Source organism: Lupinus angustifolius, unplaced genomic scaffold (genome assembly GCF_001865875.1).
Source record: "Lupinus angustifolius cultivar Tanjil unplaced genomic scaffold, LupAngTanjil_v1.0 Scaffold_16_45, whole genome shotgun sequence".
Lineage (NCBI taxonomy): Eukaryota > Viridiplantae > Streptophyta > Magnoliopsida > Fabales > Fabaceae > Lupinus > Lupinus angustifolius.
Window position 1 is genome coordinate 7,177 of NW_017718895.1, and position 16,762 is coordinate 23,938.

The window sequence follows — 16,762 nt, forward strand, 5'->3', positions numbered from 1 at the left end:
TCTATCCCGCAATATTGTGTCACTCCACGTGTTATGAGTCGTGATTAATCAAAAAAATATTTTAGAATTAAAATTTTAATTTAAACATATTTTTTTCAGTCAATCATGACTCATGACACTCATGATACATGACACATGAAGTGACACAAGATGTGAGACAAAAGATGTGCTCCCAAAATAATAAACCTATAAATAAAAAATCATGACATGTGTAGTTGGGCCCTATTCTAACAAAACCAAGACTAGATCCGTAACTCGACCCGACTGAAGCTTCAATCATTTTCCGTTGTCTATAATAAAAGGCGCTCAGAAAACATGAACAAACCCTAATTCTTCTTTTGCAGGTAACCAAATCCTATTTTTTCATTCATTTTCTCACCATTTTGGTAACTGTTATAGTAGATTCAACTAATTATACGTTTCTCTTGTCTGAATTAGATTATTTGTTTGAACGGCGAAGATGGCTCCGAAGCAGCCAAGTACGGGTTTATTCGTTGGATTGAACAAGGGTCACGTTGTTACCAAGAGAGAGCTTCCTCCTCGCCCCTCTGATCGTAAGGGGGTAAGTAACTTTTTAATTTGATTCATTAAATTATACAATTTTAATGCCTCTTGCTGTGTGCTTAGATGTATGTCTCTTGTTGATTTATTATATTGTATAGTTTATTTTAGGATTTTGGAATTTTTATCAAGAGATCAAGTAGTGCCATTATCAAGGTTTTAAATATTGGTTTCGGTAGTGTTTTTGGAAACTTTGAAAACCTTCATGTTTTGGACAATTGATGGCATTTGCAGTCAATACAATACACCGTGGTCGTGATACAGTTTTGGCCACTCCCACAACCTTGACATATCTGTGTCACTAGAAGGAACCAGATTTAAAACATTGACCATTATATAATGCAATTACTTCAGCATAAAAGATTTGACGCTCTATCTGTTAGGAGATTGATGTTTAAGCCGCTATTTGCAGTCTTTTTGTTTCCAAGTCAAACCAGCTTGTTTATAATCATAGAAGAAAAAATATATACAGTTCTCACAAGCTCTAATGTAATACAACAATGACCAACCACAACCAAGCCTTTGTCCCACTTTGTAGGGTCTGTAACTCTGATTTAATACGTTACATTAATTAAATGAGAGAAAAACATAAAACCATGATGAGCAAAAGTGGAAGGGGGTGTGCTCATCTTTTATATTCAGCATTTTTATTTTCATAATGTTATCACATCAATTCTATTTGTAATTAATGTAATTTTTGAATTGGGGCATGGATGAGTATATTTGATTTGCTAAAATACAACTGCTTCAAATTTTTTAAAACATTTTACTTCAACCATGTGTTTTCTAATCAGATTGTACCAAACAAAGTATTCATCTTACTGGCCATTTTCTTATGTTAAACCCAACTACTTAAGTTGTTGATGCTGTACTTTAGAGCTAGAAATAAAACTTAAAGTTTCATCATCGAAAGTGTATTCCGATTTTTGCTAAAATGTTCTGTAGCATGCTGAATGATGTATATATTTATAAAAAAGAAGGAAATTCTTGAAGTGGTCAACTGATGTAGGACTATTTTAGAATAAGCGATGACATGATTTTGGTTCTGCTTTTATGTGCTTGCTTGTCTTATGTGTGATTCCTGAAAGAAAAATATGCTGTCTCTTACAGAAAACAAGCAAGCGTGTGCACTTTGTAAAGAACCTCATTCGTGAAGTTGCTGGTTTTGCACCTTATGAAAAGCGTATAACTGAGTTGCTGAAGGTTGGAAAAGATAAGAGGGCATTGAAAGTTGCAAAGAGAAAGCTCGGAACCCACAAACGTGCAAAGAGAAAGAGAGAGGAGATGTCAAGCGTTCTCCGAAAGATCAGGTTGCTGATTCTGACTATTTGTTTTATAGATGTTATTACTACTTGAATATAGACTTATGTTGTTTTTTAATTGTGCACAGGGCTGGTGGTGGAGCTGGTGACAAGAAGAAGTAAGCTTGTAGTTCATTTCAATTTTCTCTTGTTGGATGTTGGACCAATGTTTTGTAGGACAAGCTGTCTAAGTTTTGTTTGATTCAATTATTTAGTGTAAGCTTTTTACTTTAAGAGTTTCTGTTTTGATTATCGGATGATTCAGATTTATGTCAAGTTCCTTTGGATTATTTTGTGTTTAACTAGAAACGAGGTAAAAACCTTTTTTGAAGCGAACATGGCATCTGCATTGTTTGCATTCATGGCAGGTTCAATTGCCCATTAGTTTTATTATTTGCATTTTCAGAATACAATATATTTTTATAATAGTTTTTATAGGGTACATTCATTAACTTCACACAAAAGTGTTTGGCTACGCCTGCATCAGACACTGTTGGATAATATCCTATGTAAATGTGCTTCTGATGTACAGAATAACAAGTTCTGTTCGTGCAGAAGTATTTTCCATTTCCCAATTCTCCCATCCAAATTCAAAGAAGTTTGTACAGGATAGCTTAAAGGTTTTTTAGGTTATCAGCAGTTCAGCACATTATCTTCTGATCATACATAACTGTCAGACCTGTCAACATCTGCTATCTCACTCTTTTGTATCACTCCATGTGTCAGGAGATATGATTAATCAGAAAAATATTTAATAATTACAATTTTAACTTAAATAAATCTTTCCAACTAATCGGATGTGAAGGTATATGAAGTGGTACAAAAAAATGGGACAAAAGATGTGCTCTCATGTCCGACTAACCAACAACAAAACTTTTAAAGTTAGTTACATAGATAATAATTTATATTATAAATTATTTTAATTAAAAAATATTAATCTTCAAAATATTTTTAATTATTTTGTCTATGATTTTTCTTTATCTCTTCTAAAAATTAGATTGACCTCTATTTATCTCTAATTTTTACTTCTACAATAAAGTTTATCCATCTTTTGTTAAATTTATATTCCATATACTCTTTTCATGTGTTAATCACACGTATAATTGTAATACTACATATGAATAGTGATGGACGATGTGTGGAGTTAGAAATTTACAATGTGAACACCTATTAATCTCAAAGACCTCCATGGATGTAAACCTGGTTTTGTTAGTCAAACAACTCAGAGTTTGGCCCTCTAAATATATAGTCATCACTCTTGAGGCTTCCTAGAGTTGCTTGTATTTCCGGTTAAGAAAGTTACAAGTTATTCTTATCAACAAATGTGTAAGATGTTGGTGATACTTCCATAATAGAAGAAACTTATGAGAAGTTATTTGACATACAAAAGGAATTATGGGTGAGTAGGACCCAATCTTACCCATCCATCCAGCTTGGTTCAATCATGATTAGGTCCGAATAAGGCCGGCCTTATTGAGTCTAGGGTCAGGTTTAAAAATTAGACTCAGTCAATATTTAGGGTCAGGTAGAGATAAGTATGACACAGCTTGGACTCATCACATGGTTATTCACTCATCATAATTATGTGTTTTTATTCAATTATGTTTATATATAGAGTAATGACATCTCTTGGTTAAAAATGTCGTTAATTATATCTTTCCATGTCATTATATATACAGAATAATAAATAATATTGAGAAAACTTTATTTAAAAGAGATATGCATTATATTTAAATGGGTCTAGAGTCAGATCCGGATTCAAATGTGGTTTCATTTGACATTTAGGGTCGGGTTAGCTTCGGGTCTAGGGTCAGGTCAAGTCCAGTTTTAAAAAATGACCAATCAATATTTAGGGTCGGGTAAGGGACAAGCCTTACCCACTGCATGCTCACCCTAGTAGAAGCATGAGTGAAGATGTGGGCCTTGAGGTTGGTAAGAAACCCAAGATTTGGAGGGTTTATGAAAGAAGACGTGGCAAAAAGGCTGAGCTAGCAAAAGGGGTGCAAATTCTGTTATATTACCTTAAGCAGAGGGGAGAGAAAATCATCTGAGTATTCTATTATAGAGGGAGAAATAGAGAAATGTCTCTATGGATTGATAGATGATTCTATCAATATTTACTTTGCTTTCATAAGTGTAAATGGCTCTCATTCCATAGAAATATATACAAACAGTTTACCATTCATCTTATACTTTTTCTGCTTCTGTTTTCTAATTCTCATTCTGCTACTATCTGTTGATGTTGTTGGTATTATTTTGCTGTTTTACTTCTGTGAATTTCCAACAATTGGTCCGACCTGCCGAATCGAAGACGAAGGCGGAAGGGAACACAATAGATGCCACCGAAGATGTCAGATAGGGTTGAGGCGTTAGAGGAGCAAATGGGGGACGTGCGAACTACTCTACAAACCTTGGTAGCTCAAATGCAAACTCATAGTTTGGTTCTTGCTGAGTTGAGTCAGCAAATGGGTCAGAGAAATCGCGAAGTTGAGGCTGAAAATTCTTTCGGCGATACGACGAGCGGTGAATCGCGGCTTTCAGGGAAGAAAGTGAAATTACCAGCATTCGAAGGAGAGGACCCTGTAGCGTGGATTACTCGTGCGAAGATCTATTTTGATGTGCAAAATACACCGGAGGAAATGCGTTTGAAATTGGCAAGGGTGAGTATGGAAGGATCCACAATTCATTGGTTTAACTTGCTGCTAGAAATTGAGGATACCCTTTCGTGGGAGAAGTTGAAGAAAGCCCTCATTGCTCGATATGGAGGGAGGCGGTTAGAAAATCCTTTCGAAGAACTTTCAACTCTTCGTCAATCGGGAAGTGTTGAAGAATTTGTAGAGGCGTTTGAACTGTTATCTTCTCAGGTGGGACGTTTACCTGAGGAACAATATTTGGGATACTTTATGAGTGGGCTAAAACCCCAGATTCGAAGGAGGATTCGTACGTTAAATCCCAAAAACAGAATGAAATGATGCGGATGGCAAAAGACATAGAGGATGAGTTGAGGGAGGAAGATGATGAAGAGGAGAGGGGCCTGCGCAAAAAGTAATTTGTGGGCCAAAATGAATGGAATGGGCCCAATTTGTTTAACAAGAATGGAGGAGTGGCTCAAACCCAGAAAACCCGTTTCTCCCAATCGGGTTGGAGCAACCCGATTTCTTCCATAATGGGTTCCACGAACCCGACTCATTCTTCTTCTCATTCGATCACGTCGACGACAAGGAAGGGTGAGACAGACCGTTGGAATTTTGCCATGGATTGATGGAAGGGCACCAAGAGCCTCTCTTATGAAGAAGTGATGGAGAGAAGGACAAAAGGACTTTGTTTAAAATGTGGAGGTAAGTACCACCCAACACAACACAAATGCCCTGAACGTTCTCTTCGGTTACTCATCTTAGGTGAGGGAGAAAGTGGGGAGGATGATGGGGAGATTATCGCCATTGAAACCAGTGTTATCGATGAAGACGAAGAGATTGAGGCAGAATGCAAAGTAATGGGTGTGATGGGGAGTATGGGTGAATGCCACACTATGAAACTCGAAGGCCAACTTGCAGGAATCGACGTGATGGTGCTTATTGACAGTGGGGCTAGTCACAATTTTATTTCTCCCGCAATCACTACAACATTAGGGCTTCAAATTACTCCAATGACAGTTAAGAACATCAAGCTTGGGGATGGCCATAAAATTCTCTCTAAGGGAATATGCAAAGGACTCTGAATTAGATTGGGACATCAAATATTTGAAGTCGAGGCATTAGTGTTAGAGTTAGGTGGATTGGATGTGGTTTTGGGGTTGCATGGCTGAGTACATTGGGGAAAGTAGTGATGGATTGGAAAAATCTCACCATGCAGTTTTGGTATGAGGGTAAATTAGTGAAATTGCAGAGTGAAGATAGTCACACCGAGAAGCATGGGTTTTTGAATTCATTCCTTGAAGGGGGCGCAATTAACAAGGATTGGTGGTGGGCACCAAGGAAGCTGGACAGCAGTAGGTTTGTTGGTGAAGACGAGTGCGGTGAACAAACAGGGGTCACTTGGCTGTTGCAACAATTTCCCACAATATTTCATGAATACATTAGTTTGCCTCCAGATAGAGAACAAGTGCATCACATTCAGCTTGTAGCAGGCACAAGTCTAGTCAATGTTAGACCGTATAGATATCCACATCACCAGAAGGATGAGATCAAAAAACAGGTTCAGGAGTTACTAGATGTAGGGGTTATTCGACCAAGCATGAGTGCTTTCTCTAGCCCGATGATTTTAGTTAAAAGAAGGATGGCTCTTGACGTATGTGTGTTGATTATAGGGCTCTGAACAAAGCCACTATTCCAGATAAGTACCCTATTCCGGTTGTGGATGAATTATTGGATGAATTGTTTGGGTCAACTATTTTTTCTAAGATTGACTTGCGATCAGGATATCATCAGATTCGTGTTCATCAGGCGGACATACATAAGACAGCTTTTCGTACACATAATGGGCATTATGAATACTTGGTCATGCCATTTGGGTTGATGAATGCCCCGGCTACCTTCCAGGCCACTATGAATGGTGTGTTTAGACCATTCCTCCGGAGTTTCGTATTGGTGTTTTTTGATGACATCCTAGTTTACAGCAAGAACGAAGAGGAGCATGTGGACCACTTAAGCCAAGTATTGAGAGTGTTACAGGAACATTGTTTTATCGCTAACAAAGCTAAATGTAAATTTGGGTGCAAAAGTGTTGATTATCTGGGTCACGTGATTTTTGGTAGTGGAGTAGCTGTGGATTCAGAAAAGGTGAATGGCCAGAACCCAAGACAGTAAAGGGAGTTCATGGATTTCTCGGTCTCACGGGGTACTATAGAAAGTTCATTCGTGACTATGGGAAAATTGTCAAACCTCTCATCGAGCTGACAAAGAAGAACAATTTTGTATGAGGTTCTTCTATCGTGCAAGCCTTCAACATGTTGAAGACTTTGATGACGACTGCCCCTGTTTTACTGTTACCGGATTTTACATTGCCGTTTGAGGTGGAGTGTGATGCAGCAGGGAGTGGTCTGGGTGATGTACTGATGCAACAAAAGAGACCCATTGCTTACTTCAGCAAAGCATTGTCAGCAGGTAACTTGGCGAAGTCAGTGTATGAGAAAGAATTGATGGCCCTAGTTCTTGCTATCCAGCATTTGAGACATTACTTGTTGGACAGATCTTTTGTGGTTTACACAGATCACAAAAGTCTTAAATATTTTCTGCAACAACGAGTTTCTTCACCAGATCAACGGTGTTGATTGGCAAAGCTTTTGGGATACCAGTTTGAGGTCAAATATAAACTAGGGCAGGGCCAGAGAATAAAGCTGCTGATGCGTTGTCCAGGTGTTATGATGAGGTAGAATTGGCGGCTATGGTCTCTTATCCCACTTGGATTGATACAGCAAAATTGTTAGAAGAAGTCTGAAGTGATGCTGCCATACAAAACTTAATAGAGGAGCTGAAAGTTGACCCGTTGGTGAAAAAGGGATACACGGTTCAACAAGGTACCTTGTTCTATCAAGGACGTTTGGTCATATCTCCTAAATCTTCCGTTATTCCGTTGCTTTTGAAAGAGTTTCATGCCATACCTATGGGGGGGCCATTCGGGTTTTCTTCGAACTTATAAGAGGATTGCTGCAAATCTGTATTGGCCCGGGATGCAAAGGGTGATTCGTGATTATGTACGAGCGTGCAATATTTGCCAAAGACAAAAATATGCGGCTACTACTCCTGGTGGGTTACTTCAACCTCTTCCGATCCATAATGCCAAATGGGAGGATATTTCCTTAGACTTTATTACAGGTCTTCCGAAATCTAAGGGGTTTGATGCAGTGTTGGTAGTGGTGGATAGACTCTCAAAATACAGTCATTTCTTATTGTTGAAACATCCATATACAGCAAAAATGGTGGCGAAATTATTTGCCAAGGAAATAGTGAGGCTACACGGCATTCCTATGACATTGATCAGTGATAGAGATCCTTTATTTGTTAGCCATTTCTAGATGGAACTCTTCAAGATGCAGGGCACACAGTTGAAGATAAGTTCTGCTTATCATCCTGAGACAGATGGTCAAACGGAAGTGATTAACAGGTGTTTGGAAGGCTATCTTCGTTGTTTTGCTTCGGATCAACCCAAGACTTGGTCACATTGGATTCCGTGGGCAGAATTTTGATATAATACCACATTTCATGTTTCTATTGGCAAGACTCCTTTTGAAGTGGTGTATGGTAGGCCTCCACCTACTATTCTACTGTTCTTAAGCAATGAAACCAAAGTGGCAGCAGTGGCTTCGGAATTAGGTGAACGTGATGAAGCGTTGGGCCAATTAAAAGTGCATTTGCTACGGACTCAACAACAAATGACCAAGTATGCCGATAAGAAACAACGTAATGTGCAGTTTGAGGTGGGAGATTGGGTTTTTTTGAAATTACGGCCTCACCGGCAACAGTCCGTGATGAGACGCATCAACCAAAAGCTAGCCGCCAGGTTTTATGGCCCATTTCAGATCCTGGCAAAGCGCGAAGAGGTCGCCTATAAGTTGAACTTACCAGATCATTCGAAGATACACCCTGTTTTCCATGTCTCTCTTCTTAAGAAGGTCATTGGTGATTATCAGGTACATGGTGATCTTCCTATAGAGTTGGATGTTGATCCAAGTAATGATGTGTATCCCGAGAAGGTTATTGGGACACGATGGGTTATACATGAGGGCGTTTCAATTCCTCAAAGCCTCATTCAATGGAAGAACAAATCGTTTGAGGATGTGACTTGGGAGGATAATGTTGTCTTACAAGGTCAATTTCCAGATTTTAGCCTTGAGGACAAGGCTGATTTTCAGAAGGGAGCAATTGATAGAAGCATGAGTGAAGATGTGGGCCTTGAGGTTGGTAAGAAACCCAAGATTTGGAGGGTTTATGAAAGAAGACGTGGCAAAAAGGCCGAGCTAGCAAAAGGGGGTGCAAATTCTGTTATATTACCTTAAGCAGAGGGGGGAGAAAATCATCTAAGTATTCTGTTATAGAGGGAGAAATAGAGAAATGTCTCTATGGATTGATAGATGATTCTATCAATATTTACCTTGCTTTCATAAGTGTAAACAGCTCTCATTCCATATAAATATATACAAACAGTTTACCATTCATCTTATACTTTTTCTGCTTCTGTTTTCTAATTCTCATTCTCCTACTATCTGTTGCTGTTGTTGGTATTATTTTGCTGTTTTACTTCTGTGAATTTCCAACACACCCCTACTAGGAACATGAGATATACGAAGAATAAGACAAACAAGGAACAAGATATATATGAAGAATAAGACAAACAAGGAACATGAAATATGACAGATACTTACTAAAGAGCAGGTGAGTGGGCAAAATCCTGACAACTTGTGCTCAGCTTGCTTCAGAGTAAAAAAGAATCCAGGTTGATTATATAAAGACGTGTCCTTTTGGTTATTTACTTTATCATTACATAATCCATATAAGCTGTAGACATGTGTCAGAAACAGGCAACAAGTCCAAATACAACTGCTTATTCATCAACTACAATTCCTAGTAGTTTCAATTATACAAACATGCCATGATGTAAATGAATAAACTTGGGGGTGTAAAACAAAATCAAAGTAACATCCAATTCTGGCCAATCAACTCAACAGTCAATGAACTTGGGGAAAAAACTGTTGCAGGTGCAAGAGGGAGAGAATCAGGTCTTCAACTTCTGTGCAAGTTTCTCAACTCCTTCTCTACAATCACCTGCAACTCGCTTCGCACCTTCTTTGATAGCAAAACCAATTTCAAAAGCACTTTGCTGTAACTCATGGGCTGACTTACCTGCCTTTGAGATGGCAGCATCTTTTAACTCTTCAGCTTGTTTTCCAGATTTGAATGCCCATTCCCTCAAGTTTGATATGAATATGGAAATCGTGTGGACGATCTTGTCGATCGTATTCCTAGACTTTCCTCTGATTTCTGTTGACATCTTTTTGAGTTTGTCCAATACGGTCTCGGCCCTGTGAACTGTTCCTTGAATTGAGAACTGTTCTCCAGCATTAAGCCATGTAACTTCAGCAGAGGCCTCCTTGCGTAGGTCGTCATCAACTACAACTTTGATTCCATGCCTCTCCCAACGATCTCTGGCCTCCTCTAAGGCTTTTGCTTGTTCTCTTACTCGTCTGGCTTCATCCTCTGCCCAAGCCCTGAGTTCCAGAATACAGCATACATATATTTCAAACCAAATTAATCAGGTTGCAATAATGCTAAGTTATATAATGTTAAGACTGGGCAACACTACAACAATTTATTATCTATACAATTTATTATTTTGATCGTTCATTTTTTCCTTCCATATCTAACCCTATAGTTTCAACAAGCTGTAATGTCAGCATTAACTTCTAGATTTGAATATATCATAATGCATGCTACAACTAACTTGTCAACTGGGAACCTGCTGACACTTTGATATAAGGCAATAGCAGTTGCACTAAAGGCATACAACAACAATCAAGCCTTAGTCTCATTAAGTGGTGATGGTTACATGGATCGAGTGACGTAATAATGCTCTATCAAAAATGATCTATGGTTTTTCTTAGCTCCCCCCTGTCTCTAGAAGCTAGACTAACCTTTATTTGATCTGCTATCGTTACTAGGGCTCCTAAGTTCTAATAGTTTCCTTTGCACATGCTCAAACCACCTAAGATGTGATTCTACCATCTTTTTTACAAGAGGAGCTACCCCAACTCCCTAATGCATTCATTCTTAATTATCTTGTCTAGTGTGTTTACTTATCCAACATAACATTCACTCATGCATTTCTGTTTCTGATTTTATTTCCCGAAAATTAATACATTCGTGTATGGACTCTTCTATTATTAAATAGAAAAGGCTGAATGCATACAAATCACTTGAGTAATTCAGATAAACAACATGTCCCCTTCAAGTACACCACTAATGGACCAAGCATTTCATAGAGTCTAAAGACCATGGTTGCTGCTATGTGAGCTATTAGCTCATTGCCTTGATCTTCTTATTTTTCAGAAATGACATATTAGAACCTATCACATTTCACTTTAATTTTAGTAAGAGGAATTTAGGTCCCTTCAATGTAGAGTAACTGATTAATTCAATCCCATCCCAAGGCAAAAAGTAAAGAAAAAATTATTTGCCACTGCTTCCTGCATCATCTTTGGTTTCACCATTCTTACGAAACCACCTGATCAAACATAATTTAGTTAAACACTTGAACAAAATTTCATGATTTTACCTGGCCATGGACAAGGCCTTTCTTTCAACCTCTAGCTCATACTGCAATCGGCTAATCTCTTTGTTTTCAACTTCAGCTTGCTCTTGAAGCTTGATAATCCTCTCTTTTTCATAAGATATTGCTACCTTGTCATTCATAAGGCTCTGTAATTGATCCACGACCTCATGCTTTAACCTTGAAAACACCTCCATTTCTGATTCAATAGCAGCACGTTCCTTTATCAAAGAAATATTTTCTTCTTCTCTTTCAGCCTTCTGTCTTTCCAACTCGAGTCTTGCCTCTTCAGCCATTCTCTCAACAGAATTGATTTTTTCCCTCTCGATTAAAAGCTCCCGCTCAAAACTAGCATTGATATCCTTCTCAACTTGTGCTACTAAAGCACTATGTGCAGCAACAGCATTTTCAGCCACAGATTCTGCTTCAATGCGTTCAAGCTCTTCACTAACTATGTCAGAAGCATCTCCTGTCGCAAGGGCAATAGCTGCTTGGGCTTTTGTTACCGGTTTATCTGGCTGGAACAATCTTGTATAACCTTGAATATACCCCACCCCAAAATAAGAAGAATGAGTGAAAACTGAAAACCAAAAGCAGATAAGCAATAACAGATAGAAAATAAGGAAAAATAGGCAAAGAAAAAAACAGAAATGGCGAATCAAGCATCTGATTTAACATTTTAGAAGATTTAAAAAGGATAGTACAACTTACCAAATGCAAGAGCTATTATTCCCTGCTCCCCAGCAGATAGGTCAGCTACTAGTGCAGGGCATGCATTAGGGTGTATCCTATCAGTGTCGATAAAACCAGAAAGTCGGTACAGCTTCTGCACATCAGTCATTGGATTTGATGAAGACAAATATCAGTTCAATGTTACTGGAATTAGGAGGATAGCTTAAACATATCAGATAAAGCAACAAGTTAAGCAACCTTTCTATCAGCTTCAGGAAGCTGTCTATTCTCTATGGCCATTTTCCAACTGACAAGATCCTGACGTGATAAAGGGCTGCAGAGATGAATATAGTAGAGAAGGGAGATCACAATTGTAGCCTATGCCATACAAACTTACAAGAACATCTCAAACACAAGGCATTTACAATGGACTATTATTTATGAAAAAATGAGATGGAATATGAAAACTCAATTAAAAATAACAGAACATAAAAAACTGCAACAAATTTAACTTTTGAATGAAAACCTCATTGCCACAGAGAAATAACAAGGTGACCCCAAATCTTGATTTTTGTATGCAAATTCAGTAGAGCCATACCTTTCAGGTGAGAAGTAAAATGGGCTATTGTCTTCATCTGCAGAAAACTGTATATCACCTCTTGAGAGCTTGCTTTCAATAAGCCCAGCTTCTGCCAAGCCTGAAACATTAATACTCTGTAGACATAATGTGCTTACACTGACAGATTGTATTGTTACAAAAAGATTAGTGTTCCATTCTGACCTTGAATAGAACAAAAATCGGGGTCCTCAGGGGTGACATCATCAAATGCAAGCTCGGTAACATTGTCTATATACATGGCAGGATAGACTTTTGAAATTGTATTCCTAAAAATAACCAGAAAGGCATGTATAAGGCAATATATTACTAGGGGACCTGATGGTTAACATTGTTTACATTTTCTGACTAAAGAAAAATACAAACTACTACCTTGACAGAGCACTGCTAGCAGACACCAACCAGCGAGCATATTCACGACGTGTGCATAAATCACCAGGTTGAGCATCAGGCTCAATTACCTAGGGATTTAATTTTTTTAAAGTGAAGTAGCAAATAACATTAACTTTTTCTAAATGATCACTAACATGAATTAATAAATATCTAAACAAAATCAGGGACATTTTTATGAAGAATATGCTTCCATGCGCATCTTTCAGTAATTCTTTAATTACATTCATCTTGCTTTGCAAAAATAATGCCTAACCAAACATCCTTTCATGAAAGCATGCATAATGATATGAGAGATTATCAATTTCTGTTGCTTTCTAGTTTTTTTCAAAAGTTCCAGCAAATTTTGACAGTAAGATAAAGTATTAGTTAGTAACATCATGATGAGCCAATGCAGGCATGTCTAATGCAATACGCTAATGGTAAATTTGGGGATCTTGAATTTTGCATATCTTTTGTACTAAGAAGATTCATTGAAAACTTGGGTTAGAATTGTTTTATTATTCTTTTGATTATATCATTTTTACAATAAAAGAAGTAATATTAAATGTGACTGAAGAGTGCTCTTTTGATTATACTTTGGTGTTGTGTAATTAAAAACAAGCAATGATAAATAAATGAAAAAACCAAATTGAACTATAAAGGCACACATCATTATTTTTGCCCTGAAAATGTGAATGAAAACAAATAATTACCTTCAAAACTTGCAATGCAGCTAGTGCTTGCCCCTGAACCTGATCAACAGCTGCTGAAACCAAAACATTTCCAGGAAGCACCTTTACAGCTGCAGAAACTACTGATGGAGCAGGAATACCAGGAACAGAGAAAAATGGTCCAGAATTTGGAGATTCGGGTATACTTTCATTAACCTCATTATTATCACTTGCAATCTGCCTGTCTGTCAAAGTATCGGTTGATGATTCTCTAAACAGGTCATTTCTAGGAACTCTCTGCTCTTCAAAGTACACCTTATTTCCCACAGCTGAGACCTGTGGCATTTTGTTCACATTGGGGCTTTCTTGGGATGAAGCTGATAGAAAATTCTTTTGATCATCTTGAGGATAGAACTCAGGATCAGAGATTGTGTTACTTGAATCAGGATTTACTGAAACCCTGCCGATTTCAGTCTCATTATCAGCAGTAGAACTAGAAGTATTGGAAATATCAGAAATTTTACTGCCACTTGAACTGGTTGTTTCATCCTGCTGCTCAGCACTACGGTGTGTTGACCTAGCATCATCGTTTGGTATGTTTCCTTGTTCAACATTGAATGGGATCTCCTCAACTTCAACTAACTTGTCATCAAGAGCTGAGTGATGTTGTATGTCCTCTAGTACAGATATATGTTCAGTGGCACCATGAATACCATTGGAAGTGTTTTTAGTATCATCAGAATCATCAACAATTCTATAGTCTCCGTGAATATTATCAAGCTCAGGAGAGGAATGGTCATTGGATGTATCTATCTGACCTTCCTTGTTATCATTTGCTTGCTCCACCTTGTTGCCAGCATTTGCATGTTCTGTGTTGCCATCATTATGGTCATCAGATGATAAAAGTACGTCTTGTTGTGCAGTCAAAGGCTTCAGTTGTTGCTCAGATCCTGTATTCAGTCGCATACATTCCGATTCCAACAAAGAAATTAGTAAGTTAAGCATGCAAAAGGTATATTAGTTCATCCAAAGACAGGAAATCCAAGTTACGGAAAAATGACCCATATAAAAAAAGATAAAAAAGATAACTCACTGGAACCGGTACGTTTGCTAAGAGAAAAGGCAGCAAAGGCAATGCCTGAAAGAAGAAGGACTCCAGCTACTCCTACTCCCACAACTCCTGAAAGCAAGCTACTTCAAAAGTGTTATTAAGTAATGTGGAATTGCTAGCACCAAAAGAAAAACAACAGTTTGTTCTGTACCTCAAATTCCCAGCCATGATTGTTAAATGTTAATACTGATAATATGCAATCCAATAATGGAATCAAAATCAAGTTTAGAGTCACCAATGAAAACTATCCTTTTAAACAATGAAAGGACCAAGTAAACATTTTCATATGTAGCAAGAAGCACATCAAGTAACGAACTTATGAGGGCAATAGCTACCATAAGAATATAATCAAAATTGTTTAAAAATAAATAAATTAATTAAAAAACTCCCTTCAACTCAGCACAACAATTCGGATACTTCAGTTATTCCTCAACATTTTTTTTGCATTTACAGAGAAACTTAAAGGGAAAGCAACACTAACCTCTGTAAGGTTTGACTTAATTTTACTCAGCACCCTCTTGTTTCAAAAGCTATACTCATCTCTCTTAAGATTCAGTTACTGTTTCACTTACTTGTGGTGATTGAAATTACACATTTACACTACCGCTTTTGAATAAGAGGAGTACTCACTGTAATTAAGCTAGATCTCAGGGTGGGTCAAGTGTAACTTCCCCAAATTTAATCAGAGTAAATATAAAAGTGTCACCAGTTAGGTTCTTCAAAGTCTCGTGTCACAAATAAGTCCTCAAGAGATGTAAAACGCTACAAATTGAAGGAGTTAGACATAATAACTGACTGAGGTCCTCATAAAGACCGATGTTGTGATGTTTTAAACCAAGGACTTCATTTTTTCAAGGACCTAACCAGTGATACTATCTCTTTAGGAAAAGTGGTTCTATACTTGAAGGAATAAATTGAAGGGTTTTTTAGCATTGGTGGCATTGAACCACACATCTCTCACATAACCCAGCTCTTACCAGTTAAGCAAACTTGGGATACCTAAGGGTTTGTTTGCGATTTGGTTTTTGGAGGACAAGAGAAGGAAGAAGGCTTGAAAGTTTTGAAATACACTTTTAAGATGACTCTTAAGCCTTCATTTTCCCGTCTAAAAATCAATTTGCACACAGACCCTAACGGAGTATCTTCATGAGTTTGTTTTTGGAAGAAAAGAAATGGGAAGGGAAGACTTGAGATTCACGTCACAAGTGTATTCATGACTCTCATGCCTTTCCCTTCCCGAGATGGCTCTCAACCTTTCCTTTCCCTTCCTTAAAAGACTCAACTAGAAGATAGATAAGACTTCCATGGTCTATTTGCAAGTAGGTTTTTGGAGGGAAATGCTCTCACACTTTCCGTTTTCATTCCTTCCCCTCAAACAAACAACTTGCAAACATTAAAAACATAATTTCTATCCAGAAAATTAATAATAATAATAATAATATAAACAATTCAATAAAATTTTCACAATTTTCCAACAAGAACTATAATTTGAAGAACTGCACTCACCTCCATACGGTTCCTTCTTATGGGACTTATTATTATTCGACTGTTCCCCACCCTCTGAACCGTTCCAACCCGAGAACCCGTCCGGTTCTGAATCTGACCCGACCCACGATGCCTCACCGGGAACCCTTTCAGACACGTTGCAGATAAGGCGAAAGCGATGATTGAAACATGGAATCCTCGAGTGAAGAGTGAGTGTCGTTGGAAATTTCTTGAAATTGGGGGCATTGAAAGCGAATCGAAGCTGTAGAGAAGTTGGGGAGCAAGTGGGTGTGATTGAAGCCATGAAAAGTTTCAACCTTTGCAGAAGAATGTATAAGAAGAAGAGAGTGGAATGGATAAAAGAAGAAGAAGAAGGAGGAGACAATGTGTGATATTTGATTGTGTATTGTAACAGAAAATGTTGAATGTTAGGTGCTGAGCCTATAGTTTCCTTTTTTTCCCTTCACTTCTCCTAAGTTGACATTTCTATATCTTCAATTATTTCAATATTTAATTTTGAGCTTGTGACAATTTGTCAATGTCCATACATGGAAAATACATAAAGAAATAATACATGAATGAAGAGCCAGCGACAACACAAGACAAGGTCACAAAAATAATGAGAGGAGCTAACGTTTTAAGATTTTAATGTCTATGTATTGTTGATATAAAGTTATTTACACTCATGTACACCATTTATCATAGATTAATA

At 37.7% G+C, this 16,762-nt stretch overlaps 2 protein-coding genes across 3 annotated transcripts; one reads left to right on the forward strand and one right to left on the reverse strand.

Annotated features, from left to right (window-relative positions):
- Positions 1-242: 242 nt before the first annotated feature.
- LOC109337972 (60S ribosomal protein L36-3-like) lies at positions 243-2,164 on the forward strand. Its single transcript, XM_019575091.1, has 4 exons — positions 243-344; positions 439-562; positions 1,672-1,871; positions 1,952-2,164. The coding sequence occupies exons 2-4, from the start codon at positions 461-463 to the stop codon at positions 1,983-1,985; spliced, it is 336 nt and encodes a 111-aa protein (XP_019430636.1). The 5' UTR covers positions 243-344; positions 439-460; the 3' UTR covers positions 1,986-2,164.
- Positions 2,165-9,342: 7,178 nt separating this feature from the next.
- Positions 9,343-16,550, reverse strand: LOC109337971. 2 transcript variants are annotated; one of them, XM_019575090.1, is made up of 11 exons: positions 16,072-16,549; positions 14,548-14,634; positions 13,904-14,404; positions 13,497-13,774; positions 12,784-12,872; positions 12,577-12,680; positions 12,394-12,493; positions 12,054-12,129; positions 11,835-11,949; positions 11,130-11,661; positions 9,343-10,065 (listed from the first exon to the last, which is right to left on the reverse strand). In XM_019575090.1, exons 1-11 carry the CDS (start codon positions 16,352-16,354, stop codon positions 9,573-9,575), a joined length of 2,658 nt encoding a protein of 885 aa, XP_019430635.1. In that variant the 5' UTR covers positions 16,355-16,549; the 3' UTR covers positions 9,343-9,572. The 2 variants fall into 2 exon arrangements, with proteins under 2 accessions (XP_019430635.1, XP_019430634.1); XM_019575089.1 differs by having other exon boundaries at positions 13,497-14,404; positions 16,072-16,550.
- Positions 16,551-16,762: the final 212 nt, after the last annotated feature.

Coding starts and splice junctions, on each gene's coding strand:
- LOC109337972 (XM_019575091.1), top strand. CDS start 461: ATGGCTCCGAAGCAGCCAAGTACGGGTTTATTCGTTGGATTGAACAAG. Junction 563..1,671: donor GCCCCTCTGATCGTAAGGGG/GTAAGTAACTTT, acceptor TGTCTCTTACAG/AAAACAAGCAAGCGTGTGCA. Junction 1,872..1,951: donor AGCGTTCTCCGAAAGATCAG/GTTGCTGATTCT, acceptor AATTGTGCACAG/GGCTGGTGGTGGAGCTGGTG.
- LOC109337971 (XM_019575089.1), bottom strand. CDS start 16,354: ATGGCTTCAATCACACCCACTTGCTCCCCAACTTCTCTACAGCTTCGA. Junction 14,405..14,547: donor TAGCAAACGTACCGGTTCCA/GTGAGTTATCTT, acceptor GACTGAATACAG/GATCTGAGCAACAACTGAAG. Junction 11,950..12,053: donor TTCCTGAAGCTGATAGAAAG/GTTGCTTAACTT, acceptor ACTGATGTGCAG/AAGCTGTACCGACTTTCTGG.